Source organism: Cnephaeus nilssonii (genome assembly GCF_951640355.1).
Source record: "Cnephaeus nilssonii genome assembly, chromosome: 13".
NCBI lineage: Eukaryota > Metazoa > Chordata > Mammalia > Chiroptera > Vespertilionidae > Cnephaeus > Cnephaeus nilssonii.
The window spans coordinates 71,906,801-71,921,197 of NC_137084.1; the positions used below are offsets into that span (position 1 = coordinate 71,906,801).

Below are 14,397 nucleotides of genomic sequence, written 5' to 3' on the forward strand. Positions count from 1 at the left end.
TTATCTATTTTGAGTTTGTTTTTGTATATGGTGTAATTTGGTGGTCTAGTTTCATTTTTTTGCATGTATCTGTTCAATTATCCCAACACCATTTATTGAAGGGACTGTCTTGACTCCATGGTATGCTCTTGCCTCCTTTGTCAAATATTAATTGAGCATAATGGCTTGGGTCGATTTCTGAGTTCTCTGTTCTGTTCCATTGGTCTATATGTCTGTTCTTGTGCCAGTACCAGGCTGTTCTGAGTACAGTGGCTTTGTAATGTAGCTTGACATCTGGTATTGTGATCCTTCCAACTTTGTTCTTCTTTCTCAGGATTGCTGTGGCTATTCGGGGTCTTTTTTGATTCCATATAAATTTTTGGAGTATTGTTCTAGGTATGTGAAATATGCCATTGGTATGTTAATAGGGCAATTTATAATAGCTAAGATTTGGAAACAGCCTAAGTGCTCATCAGCAGATGAGTAGATGAAAAAACTGGTACATCTGTACAATGGAATACTATGCAGCTGTAAAAAAGAAAGAACTCTTACCATTTGTAAAGCATGGATGGTCCAGAGAGCATTATGCTAAGCGAAATAAGCCAGTCAGAGAAAAATAAGTGTCACATGATGTCACTCATATGTGGAATCTAATGAACAACATAAACTGATGAACATAAATAGATCCTGAGATATAGAAACATCAAACAGACAGTCAAACCTCAGAGGGAAGGCATAGAAATATCAAAATATCAAACAGACAGTCAAAGCTCAGAGGCAAGGCAGGAGAAGGTGGGAAGGGAGGAGGGAAGAGATCAACCAATGAACTCATATGCTTATACGGCATGACCCATGGACACAGACAATAGAGTGGTGAAGGCCTGGGGTGGGGTGGAGTGGTGAGGTCAATGGGGGGAAAAGGGGACATATGTAATACTGTCAACAATAAAGATATAAATAAATAAATAAATAAATAAATAAATAAATAAATAAATAAAACTAAAGTAAATAAACAGAGTGAATGCATAAGAAGTTTATTTCTGCCCTAACCAGTTTTGCTCAGTGGATAGAGCATTGGCCTGCAGACTGAAAGGTCCCAGGTTCGATTCCGGTCAAGGGCATGTACCTTGGTTGCAGGCACATCCCCAGTAGGAGGTGTGCAGGAGGCAGCTGATTGATGTTTCTCTATCATCGCTTCCTCTCTATAAAAAAAAAATCAATAAAATATATTTTTAAAAATTTTAAAAATTTTATTTCTGAAATGAGAGAATTTTGACAATAAGGGATTGAGAAGAAGATATATTGAGATAGGCCACTTCTTTAAAGTTTGATAAAGGCAGCTATAAAAATAATTGTGGGCCAACATTTGTCCATAATATTTTTAGTATTTAAACCTCCTCTTCTAAGTTCAGGAAAGAATATAAAGTTTGCATACATTTTCATAGCACTGTCTTTTCCATCTCCATGCGTAGTTTAGCCATTCTTATTTTCATTCTTATTTAAGAGCAGGTTGGAGATGCTGAAAATAAAGGAAATGCACTATTTTAGGTGATCCGTTGTATTTAAACTTTTATTTAAAAAACACTGAAGCAATTATAAAGGAATTAAAAACATAGTCAACTTTTTGGCAGCTTTTTTGTAGTATGTTCACAATGTCCATTTGTTTTACTTTGGTTTAACTCAAGGAAACATCCTGAAGATCAATTGTAATCGATGCATAATGCTTTCATTTCTGCAGCTCCACATGAGGCAAAAATCAACTAATGATTTTGAATAGAAGCCACTAGAATTATCACATATACTTAATTCTGCTGAACATGTATAGACCCGACAGTGATGCTTTTTTAGAGAAGAGAAAAGAACGGACTTTTAATGGAAAGCTGCATTACTAAGGTGGTAGTATTTCAGCCAAGATTTTCAGGTTAAGATGCTGAATGTATCTGCAAGGAAAGAAAAACATCACACAAGATATACTGCCTGTACTTTACAGACACCTGGGTATATGAAAACTTTTAAACTATTCCCTATTCACTCATTATTCGCTAGTGCTGTTTGCCAAATGTTACTGGCTCTTCCATGGGCACAAGATTGGTAGCATTTTCCCATCCTCTTTATGTCAAGCATAGAGCCATGTGACTTTCTTCGGTGAATAAATCTTGAGAAGAAGCTATATATGTCACATCTGGGCACAGCTTTAAAAGCTAGTGTATAATTTGTCAGAGCTTCCTTTCCTCTGTCAGGACAACTCGCTCCAGGTGAGGAGGTTCTGTTAGCCTTGTCCCCTGAGTGAAGAGACATGGCGAGGTGTTTCTCTCCTCTGCCCCAAGCTTTTAACCCCCATGAATATGTAGCATGAGTCAGAAACAAACCCTTGTTATTTTAGGGCATTCAGGTTTGGAGGTTATTTTGTTAATGCAGCACAGTCTAGCCTAGCATGGTGGAAACATCTTTTAGATTTTTTAAATTTTTATTTTGGGTGCTTATGAATAATTGTGAGAATGTTACATTTTACTAAGGGCCATTCTTTTTTGTGTCTATTTATGGACTCTTTCTTGATCCTGTTATTTCTGATCCCTATTCTGACTTCAAATATTTGGAAGATAAATACTATAAAATCTTACACGATACGTATGAGTTTTAATGTGAATTTGTTATATTGATGTTGTGCTCATATTTATCTTCTACTTGATTAGATTTATGTTTTGTACCAATTAGTAACATATTGGTTCATCTTATCTGCCCTATTATGTTACATACTCCTATGGGGAAAGTGCAACATATAACTAATCTTTATTCCTTTAGTACAATTTCTGGAAATGCACATTTAGTGGTACTCAATAAACGTTTGCTGAAAAGACAATGGAGATGATGGTACTGCGGAAGATTATGACAGAAGGGATTTCAAGAAGAGATCATGCTCCAGGAACACACATGCTCAGAGTGACTCTGACACAATTCAGTTTATACAAATAAATTTACTATGTGTTCTAATATCTGCAAATCAGAAGTTAGTTTCAAAGTACATGGTTAACAGTGTTCTGGATTTTAAAATAGTGTAGAAATACAAAAGGATGAGATAAATGTGAGAATTAGCAAAGGATTTTGTGTTTCTAAGGAAGAAATAATAAATGGCCACATATTTACATTTATTATTTGCTGGATGTCTTTCTCAGTGGAAATTCTTTGGGGCAGTGGTCGGCAAACTGTGGCTCGTGAACAACATGCGGCTCGCAAGCTGCGGTTTGCCGCTCTGTTGACTAATGAGTTTGCCGACCACTGACCTAGACTCTCAATTCCAATAATTACAGGTTGTTGTTGGTCCTTGTGATTAAGCCCCTATCCCAGTGGTCGGCAAACTCATTAGTCAACAGAGCGGCAAACCGTGGCTCATGAGTGGCTCGCGAGCCGCAATTTGCCGACCACTATTTTGGGGGGAGTATACTAGTCTTTGGAATAAAACCTTTGCCATCTCACATTGCATTGTCTTTCTGTTCATATATGATATCATTTCCATTTTTTCTGGCATCAGAAAACATCTTGAAGTGAAAATTTTGAACTTCATGATAGGTCTGAGGGTATTAGAATCATTTTTTATGTGTGTTTCCTGATAAGATTCTGATAAGCAAGTGATAATTTTGGCTTCTTAGGCTTCTTAAGTTATCTCATCATATTGTCTAAATTAATGGTCACGGAATTTAATGCAGTACAGTACATCTCTTAATACATCTATAGTATTGGCATACATTCATGTGAAATTTAATTATGGCTATTAAATCTTAACTAATAGAATATCTTATAATTCTTGGTATATTTAGGATAAAAGCATGTCTGGTCATTTAAAGGCATTATTTCCCTACACTGATGTATATGATGTTCATGAAAAAAAAAAAGTGAAATGAGAAAACAATTAGAATGTCTGTTGTTATAATCATGGTAAACATGGTAGATTAATTTATTCATTTGGTGGATATTTGTTAAATATCTACATTTTAACACCATAATAAGCCCTGTGAATACAAAGATAAAACAAAACAAAACAGATGTCCCATTTTTAAAGAGCTCACATCATAACCAGGAGTATATATTGATTATACATAGATAGATATTGATTATAGCCTATGATTAAAACTATAGCAAAGTGGTGTGGAAAGTGCTGAAACAGAATAGAAGAAAGGATTTGTTCTACTAGGAACTAATAGAGGGCCATGGAGGGTTTCAGAGAAAATATAATATTGGAATTGAGCACTTTATACAATATTTCATCTCTTTTCTCTAATTAAAATATTAGAACACTTGAGGATTTTACCATATTTACTTTGGATAACTAGTGAACTTTCCTCTGAAAATAAGCTGTGCCTACTTTTTATGCCTCTTCTATGCTTTGGAAATTTGGGGATTTTTAACCTGGGGTCAATACTTAAAATAATGAACAAAAGCAATGGCAATTCAGAATGGATGCTGACAACAGAATTAGAACAGGGTCAGAAAGACTCTCACAGTGCCTGTTAACGCTTTACTGATGGGACTATGCATGGGATTGTGCACAGTAATTACTCATCTCAAATATAGCCACCATTGAAGGTTTGAGGAAGATGAGAGGGCGGCTTTGGAAAAGGTCATTATTTGGAAACTGTCTGGGTAAAATACCAACGATTCTTTTTCCGCAGAGAATATTGTTTTATGTCCCAGTTGTTCTCCATTTCAGGGATCATCCATGGTGATAATGGTGATGAGCAGCCCTGGTGTGAGATGCCAGCATTTGACTGAGGCTGTTTGCAAACTCTGCTCTGATTATTCTCAGTGGTCTAATTGCTTAATTTGTCGGTGTTTTGCTGACATGTTTTTCAGCAACATTTGTGATTGCAGATAACCGATCATTTCTATTCCGGCCGTTTATCACATGTTTGCAATTGATTTGTCTGATTGCTGCAGGTGGAAACAATAGGTGACGCATACTGTGTCGCCGCAGGACTGCATAGAAAAAGCCTCTGCCACGCGAAGCCCATTGCGCTCATGGCCCTGAAGATGATGGAGCTTTCGGAGGAGGTGCTGACCCCTGACGGGAGGCCCATTCAGGTAGCTCTCTCCACAGGATGCTTTGAGTAGTAGTGCGTGCTTAACTGAAGGGAGCGAGACATTCCCTCTGCATCCCACATTCTGTAACGTAGATCTCGGTAAGTCGCATGCTCAAGGAAGATGAGGAACAGCTAGAGTTGACTCATAGAGCCAGGACCAGGACAAATGGAATGCGGTCTAAAACAGGAAAAGGTATGTGGAAGGCAGTTACCGATGGAGGGAAAAAGGAGCTAAAGGATTAGACAGACCAAGGGGGAGAACTTGTTTTCAGTGACCAGGTTGCCAAATCCAAGCACGGATGATGGTCAGAATCAGAGTCAGAGAAATCATCCAAAAAATGTAAGAAAATGGACCTGGACAACTTCCTGTGAATAGTGTACAGGTATCCCTCAGGCAGCCTCGGGCCTCGGGGTTCCTTCTGCAATTTTGATGTGACGGAGCTTGAAGGCTGGAGCCCAGGAACTGAGGAAACGTTAGAAATGGAAAATGTAACCTTTGGAGAGTTGTGCTCCTTTTGGTTCCGATAGCTCCCTGCAGTCTGGTAACTGCCTGTGAGAATGGGTTAGGTCACATAGCAGTCGTTTTGCCAGAATTTGGTGGATCCCAGATGTGTTGTTGTTCTGAACCCTTATAAACCAGAAATCTTGCATTTGGTAACCTTGAATTTAAGGCAGCCCCTTTATAACAGCTCACTAACTATGAGTTTTAAAAATTAGAGAAAATAAAGTCTTAAAATATGAGTACATTTCTAGTTCTGGCATTATGACAAAGTAATGAGTGTCCCTTCTGATTGAATTATTAAAATGCAGGGTTAATAGTTTTTTTAAATGCTGTTTAAAGATTACTAAGCACAACACTGACGTTATGGAAAAGAGAAATGTGCCAATCACACGTGGCTACAGATTGAACAAAATTTAAGTGGTGAACTTAATTGAAGTGCTCTGTCATTAGCAGTGACAGTAGGAAATACTATTTCCTCCCTGGAGGAAGACAACTTCAATCTCATCTTCAAAGAATTTCCATAGATAACGTGCTCTAGAAAATCAGTGACTGATATTCAAAACAAAATAAAATAAAACAAACAAGCAAAAACACACATATTCACTCTGGAAAACAAAGCACTATAAATAAGATGAGAAAAACAGAACTGGTGTGTTGTCAGATATAAGTTTCAGGCAGGATAAAAATTACAATATTTAATATAATAAAAGAAATAAAAGTGAAGTTTTAAAATGTGAGGCGGAAACAGTGGATTTGAAAAAGAACCAGAGAACTTGTATGGAGTCAACATAATGTTTTTTTTTAAAAGCTCAGTGGATGAATTTAAAAGCAGATTAGACATAGCTGAAGCAAAAATTAGTACACTTAAAGTTAGAACTGAAGAAATTTTCCATATTAAGTTCTGAGACTTAAAAATGGTAAAATATGAATCAGAGAATATAAAATGTAAAATATGAAGGAGTTGTGGAGGAGAGAGTGAGAAGATGTAATATATATTCAATTGAGGTTCCAAATAGACTTAATAGAGGCAATGCAAAAAGGAAAAATGTTTGGAACTATATTCACCAATTCTCAGATACAGTAATTCTAAAGAATTCTACAAAAGATAAATCAGGAACCCAAAAACTAAACATCTCTTAATGAGACTTCAGTACATCAGAGAAAAAGAGGATTTGATAAATGACAATGGTGACATTTATCAAAGGATGGGCTATTCAATAAATGGTTTGGGGTAATTGGTTATCCATGTAAAAAAAATACTAAAATTGAATAGCAAGTTCATGAATCTGCACATAAAGCAATTCTAGATGGGTTAAATGTCAAAGATAACACTATAATATTAAAAGCATAATATGCTCGTTATACTAGACAGCTGAACAACCTTCTGGACAACCTTCCGGACGAAGCCAGGCCTGTGAGGGCCAAGCCCCTTGCACGAATTTCGTGCATCGGGCCTCTAGTAAAACTATAAATTTATAATTTAGATTTTTTTACTTGGAGAGTAAAATTTTTGCAAATAGTAAATTTTTTTTGCTACTAGTGTGGCACAACTTCGAAAGTCTGACAGTGCCACTGTTGGTGAGGCTATGGAGCTGAAGCAAACCTCACACACAGCTGGTGGGAGTATAAGTGGTATAATGTCCTTGGCATTAACCAGTCAGGTTTACTTTGTGCCTTTTCTACAACCCAGAAATCGCTCTCCTAGACATTTGCCCCAGGAAAGTATTCGTGCATGTGTAGCAGAAGTTACACACAAGATTATTTACAGCAATACTTTTCATAATAATCTCAAACTGGAAATAACTGAAATATCCACTTAATAGATGGATACACTTATGCCTTGGGATACTATACAGTTGGGGAAATTAATTACTTCAGCTATTAACATCAACATGGATGAATGTCAAAAGCATAATATTGATCAAAAGAAGCAAGTCATAGAGGAATGCTGTAGTTTTATTGCAATTAATTAAATTTCAAAACTGGGAAAATTTGAAAACCTATGCTGTTTAGAAATACCTGCATTGATGGAAAAAGTGTAAAGGAAAGAAAGGGAATGATAAATACAAAATTCATGATGGTGCTTAATTCAAAGGGAAAGAAAGTGATGACAAGAGGGAGGAGGCAATAGGGAAAGTGGACATAAGGGTTATGGTGTGAAATTATTCCTTTTATTACTACTCTTTAGTGTGCACATATATGTTTACACTTGATCATTTTAAAAGTGTGAAGAGAAAACTCCTACCAGTGGTGAAAACAGAAAATCATGGAGCATTAAAAAAACAACAACAACTAGTTCAAGTCAGGACATAATTATCTAATCAAGTATAGGATGGCACTTCTATCACTGTCAGGAGAAACAGGCAAACGCAAGGAAGATGTCTCAGATCAGCTGCAAACTGCAAATAGACACATTCCGCATTGCATTTGTGCCAGCTCTTCAATTTTCAAGACTACCAGCCGGGCAGTGGGATGGTTTTTCTATGTTGGATTTTCTTTTGCAGGAGGTATGTTTGCATTGATTCATCCTTGTCAAAGCAAATTTAAGTGACCAAAGAACACAACCAGGGAGTTGTGTTTTACAGCGTGCGCATCTATATTGTTATTTGTGGGAGACACCGATGGCTCTATCTCATGACAGGAGAGGAAATGTCCATAAAGATTTAATAAGAATGCAGAAAAGGAATCCAAACTAACAAAACCACCTTAATAAATTTAGCTTAATAAATTTATTATCAAAATAAATGCATTTTTATTTTATATTATTTCATGGTTTGGGATTGTTTCCTTTTGGTACATTAATTTGATTTTGAATTGGCTTCTAACTTGGTGCCATGGGAACATTTCTAACCTTATTGAAATAATCATTCATTAAAAATATTTGGGTGTTACATTAGAATTGATATGTGATCAGTTGACTGTTTACTTCAAAATGTCCAAGTTTTTAGGCTATTTAAAATTTAAGCCATTTGAGTTGTAATACTTGCTCAAAAGAAAACTCCCCAAACCTCGTGAATTTTGAAAAATAGATTGATAATTTTTATATGCCTTATACATTTTTGAGAGGCACCTGCCATGATGGGAAATAAGAAACTGAATTATTTATTATAATTGCTTGCAAATGATTGATAATATCCTTGAATCATTAACTATAAAATTGACTGGGTTAATTTTTCAACTAAATACACACACACACACACACACACACACACACACACACAGAAGATAGCATTTCATTTCTTCACTTCAAGCCTATTATCTTTATAAGAACTCTAATGAAACTCAAGATATTCTAGACTGAATCTATAAAGCATAATACGCAAATATGGTCTGTTTATATAATAAATTCTAAAAATTCAGCTCAAAGTGACTTTAATTAAAGTTGCTTTTAAAAACAGTGACTAAGAATTTTTTTTTACTTTCTCAATATGATGTTTATTCTAATGCTGCAATCTGTCTATTCCTATTATATTTTAAGATATAAGAAAACCAGATTTCCAATATCTTAAAATATACACAACTGAAGAGAAGCAAAATCAGCTTCACATTCTCTCCCTTTTGTTTGCACTAGCTCTATGGTGATTTCACTAGAAAATTATCTAAGTTCATGCTGTTCATTAATTTGTGAACCTAATCTTATCAAAGTATTTTGAATAGAGTTTTTAGTGTGTAAGACTAACTTTTACTAATAATTTAACCACTCTGATTAAAATGACAAAACATTTATCACTGTGCTTTTTTGTATTAAAAAAGGTAGTAAGGAAAGGGAAGCTGATTTGAGGGCTGACTAGACTATGTGATTAAACATATAGTAGAAAGACAAGTAGCATTTTCATGATTTAAAGCTTTTGAAAACTGTTAGTATCCAGACATCTAAGTTTTATGTCTAGATTTCAGTTTTTAAAAAAATATTTTTATTGAATTTCATCACATAAGTATACAAATGCAAATTTTCTTCATTAGTTCAGAGATCAGTGCATTTTATATAATGAGACAATTATAGAGATTGTGAAATGGAGTTTAAAATAACATTGTATAGTCATGTTGTAATACTAATGTGTTTAGCAATCTCAATTGCAAATCAGTGAAATGCTATGAATTTCTTTTAACTGCTTAGTTCAAAGGCAAGACTATTAATGTACAATACACATTAAATTCTAGCTTCATAATGCTTCAATTAAGTCTTCTAATAAGCTTACAGGATTTTTGAAATTATGAAATAAATATTTTCCAGTTAATTTAAAAGTAGTTGTTATTTATAAAGCAAACCTAATGCTATTATTTTAATATTTGAAGGGATTTACTCTTTGCAAATATAGTAATATTTAGTTAACATCATGAGAGTAGAGCCAAAGACTGTATTTAGAAAAAAAAGAAAAACTCTTTGATAACTTGGATTAATTCCCTGTGATTCTTGATAATTTTTTATATATAAAATTCTAATTAATACTTTTCATCTTGAAGTGTGTATACTAATTTGAAAGGTTCTACCTGTAGAATCTATATCTAAGATGATAAACCTAAGTAGTCAGAAAGAACTGCATAAGCATTATATGAACTCACTATCAAGATACTGAGCCCACTTATCCTTGCTTCTCATGTTTATCCAATAAACACATTTTAATTTACTTTTTAAAAGAATTTTATTTATATATTTGAGAGAGAGAGGGAGAGAAATAATTGTTCCACTTACCTATGCATCCACTGGTTGCTTCTTGTATGTTCTCTGACCGGGGATTGAACCTGCAACTTTGGCACATTGGGACGCAGCTCTATCCAACTGAGTACCCACCCAGGTTCCATTTTAATTTACTTTTAACCTCCTAGATAATGCACATACTGGCATTTTATTAAATCATTGTTTTATTGTAGCAATAATATCCAAAAATATTACATAATGTTACTGCTAAAATTTATGCCTAAATCTATTTACTAGTAGATCTATTATAATAGTGAATCTATTTGGGCGTAGAAATAGGTTTATGTTTTATAAAAAATAATATGTTTAAAGTATGTTTCACTGACAGTTTATCAGTAGATAAGGTTACAACAGATTCTCTTTTGTATTTTGCTTGTGTTTAATTATCAGAGCTTAGTTTACATATTCTCTTCAGCTCTACCTTCTAACTCACAAATACTCTCCTCAATCAGTTATGAAAATCATCTATTAAACCAATATATTTAATACTTAATGTTGCTTATAGCAATTTATAGTTTTTTAAGTTTTCATTTAACTGACAAATTTTATATTGTTTTTATTTCCATAAATATATCAGCCGTAGTTAATTTAAACTCTTAGTTTGTTAAATCCATTCTTTAGATCCCATGTGGTCTATTACATAGTTTGTTTATTCACTTAATTTTTAGTCATGTTTGACTCATGTGTGCCTAATTATTTTATGTTTTGAATGCTAGAGATTATGTATCAAAAATTATAGAAATAATTTGTGACCCAGAATGATGTTACTCTCCTGTAGGAAATTTTGCATGTGCTTCTGGTTGGGAATTGCTAAGAGCTCAATCAATCAACACTGGGTTTAGGTCTGTGAGGGGAAATGTACTTCTGATTCACCTTACGTTGATGGTATTGCCCTTATACCTGTGTTGTTGCCTTTCAGGGTCTCCTCTCAAAGTATGTAGGGTTAGCTAAGACTGCTAATGTTTGTCCCTGTAGTCCTGTGATGTTGTCAAAAGTATAAAATTAAAAAGGAACTTCCATTTGACCCAGTAATCCAGCTTCCAGGAATATATCCTAAGAAACCTGAAACACCAATCAGAAAGAATATATATACCCTTATATTCATAGCAGTGCAATTTATAATAGTGAAGATCTGGAAACAGCCCAACTGCCCATCAGTAGATAAGTGGATTAAAAAAAAGCTGTGGTACATTTATACCATGGAATACTATCTAAAATAAAAAAAAGTGTAATATGCTAATTAGACTGGACAGTCAAATGACCTTCCGGACATCATTCTGGACATCCTTCTGAATGAAGCTGTGGCGATGGGGGCCGAGGCAGTCAGTTAGGGGTGATCAAGCAAGCAAGTGAGTGGTTAGGGGCGATCAGGCAGGCAGGCGAGCGGTTAGGGGCAATCAGACAGGCAGGCAGAGTGGTTAGAGGTGATCAGGAGGCAGGCAAGTGGTTAGGGGCAATCAGGCAGGCAGGCAAGCGGTTAGGAGCCAGCGGTCCCAGATTGCGAGAGGGATGCCCGACTGCCAGTTTAGGCCCGATCTAAACTGGCAGTCGGACATCCCCCAAGGGGTTCCGGATTGTGAGAGGGTGCAGGCCAGGCTGAGGACTCCCCCACTGCATGAATTTCATAAACTGGGCCTCTAGTCCTATATAATAAAGCCCTAATATGCAAATTGACCAAACTGTGGAACAACCAGTCACTATGATGTGCACTGACCACTAGGAGGCAGACACTCAATGCAGGAGCTGGCCCCTGGTGGTCAGTGCGCTCCTACAGGGGGAGTGCCTTCAGCCAGAAGCTGGGCTCTTGGCTGGTGGGCGCAGCAGCAGTGGCGGGAGCCTCTCCCACCTCCACTGCAGGTAAGGAGCGAGGGGTCCCAGGCTGTGAGAGGGATGTCTGACTGAGGGGATTGGGCCTAAGCTGGCAGGTGGACATCCCCTGAGGGGTTCTGGACTGCGAGAGGGCCACCCAGTGCACTGAGCCTCTAGTGCAGCTATAAAAAAAGAAGGATCTCTCACCCTTTGAGACAACATGGAGGGACCTGGAGAATTTTATGTTAAGTGAATGAGTCAGTCAGAAAAAGACACTATCACATGATCTCACTTATATGTAGAATCTAATAAACAAAATAAACTGATGAACAAAATAAATCCAGAGACATAGAAGCATGGATCCCGACTGTGGAATCTCAGAGGGAAGGCAGGTGGGAAGAGATCAACCAAAGACCTTGTATGCATTTATGCATAACCCATGTAGTGAAGGCCTGGGAGGGCTAGAAGGGGTTAATGGGGGGAAAGGGGGACATGTGTAATACTGTCAACAATAAAGATTTTTTAAAAAAACTACAGCTCATTTTCTCACCCTCTCAGTCACTTCTGAGGTCAGAAGATGCCCACAGCGGAAAACCATGCTCAGACTATTGCCCACCTGTCCTCGGGTCCATCTTTGCCCAGGTCTTGCTACAATACATTTTCATTGCTTTGTGAGCCCACTTGCAGAGGGTTGTTCAAATTATATCATCTGCTTTGACTAGAAATGGCAGTTTAAAGTGATGTATATTTTTTATATGTGTTTTTTCTTACCAACAATGAGTCACCCTTACTAATCTACATTTATGCCTATTTTCAACCCAAGTCACAGATGAAATTATCTTTAAATGGAGAAGACAGGAACATTTAACTGTGTTTAAACTAGCTACTGCAGAACAATACATACCTTCAGTGGAAGCACTTAAAGGTGTGCCAGGCAGTCACGATTCCCAGTTCTTTCCACTCTTTCAAGTCTCGCAATGATTCCAGGAGAGAAGTATTGCCATTAGTTCCACTTTATAAGTGAACAAAGTAAAAGCAAATAGCCAGAGCTCCTAATTACCAGACACTACAGACATTAAGTAAAAGCATGCTAAATAAATTTTATAATGTTGAACTTTCTCTAGTGCTTTTAGTAATTAATTGCCTAACAAGTTAGACTTCATAGCTTTAGTCTTCAAGAATATTTAAATTTATATTATATGTTCCATTTAAGAGAATGGAAATAAGCAATCTATTTTAGAGATATTCCACCCAAAATGATTAATTTTTTAAATTAGAAATGACGAGAGATAGGTTCAGTTATGTATGTGGGAGGGTAGTGAGTTTTATCCCATCACTATTTTGACAATTTAGATCACCAGGTGGAGTTGCAGGCATCTGTTAGCCGTCATATTCCATTGCTTTTTCCCTGTTTATTTTCCCTCTTTTTCATTTGTTATTGTAGATTGTAAGGCAGAGCTACATATTTTAAAATGACATTACTTTTTTCCATAGGGCATTCTTTGATTTTAAAGATTGTGTCTTAAATCCTAGATGTTTTTATGTATTGAGTGAAATATTTGTGTTAACGATAGAATTGCTGTCCTGGATTGATGCTATAGGCCAGTGATGGGCAACCTTTTGAGCTTGGTGTGTCAAACTTCACCAAAAAACTGAGCATAACTCGGGTAGTGTGTCACTTTGAGGAAAAAACATTATTTCGCGATATTTATAGTTTAAATAACATAAATGTATAATTGTTATATATAATTGTATTTAATAAACCAAAAACTAAATATTTAACTTACCGCTTAGTGACTTCTTTGTTCATCAGTCAGTCGGTTTCTTTTGTTGGTCTTGATATTATTTAGCTTGTGTGGGGTGCCATGAACTAAGATAAGTGAGGGGGAGGGGGAATTCTTTAACTAACCTGCCTATTAGTGACTTTTTTGTTGCTGAATTTCATTGGCTAAATCTTCAATTGAAGGTTGGTATTTTATACACTTCATGCCCAAGCAAGCGCTACTAACTTCATCTGTCAATCTGTTTCTTTTGTTGGTTTTGATATTATTTAACACTGAGAATAAGGCCTCACAAAAGTATGTAGAGGGAAAAATTGTGAGTAAAGCCATTGCTATATTTTTCAGGGTGCTAAAAGTGTCTGGTAGTCGGTTCCAGGCACTCCAAATTTCCTGTTCATGGTGGCACTCCTCTTGACTCTCCAAGCGGCACCTTTCCAGACTCTCAAGCTTTGACCTCAAGTCGACAAACACCTGAGCCCAGATACTGTCTTGAAATTCTGCAAGTTGCATCTCCAAATCATCAATTTGCATCCATTGGAAACCATTTAATTC

At 36.1% G+C, this 14,397-nt stretch overlaps 1 protein-coding gene across 1 annotated transcript in view; it reads left to right on the top strand.

Moving 5' to 3' along the window:
* Positions 1–14,397, top strand: part of GUCY1A2 (guanylate cyclase 1 soluble subunit alpha 2) — a 311,442-nt gene that overhangs the window by 214,669 nt on the left and 82,376 nt on the right. Inside the window, exon 6 of the mRNA XM_079787360.1 lies at positions 4,912–5,055. Within this exon, the coding sequence (XP_079643486.1) occupies positions 4,912–5,055 (144 nt within the window). The remainder of the gene's footprint in view (positions 1–4,911; positions 5,056–14,397) is intronic.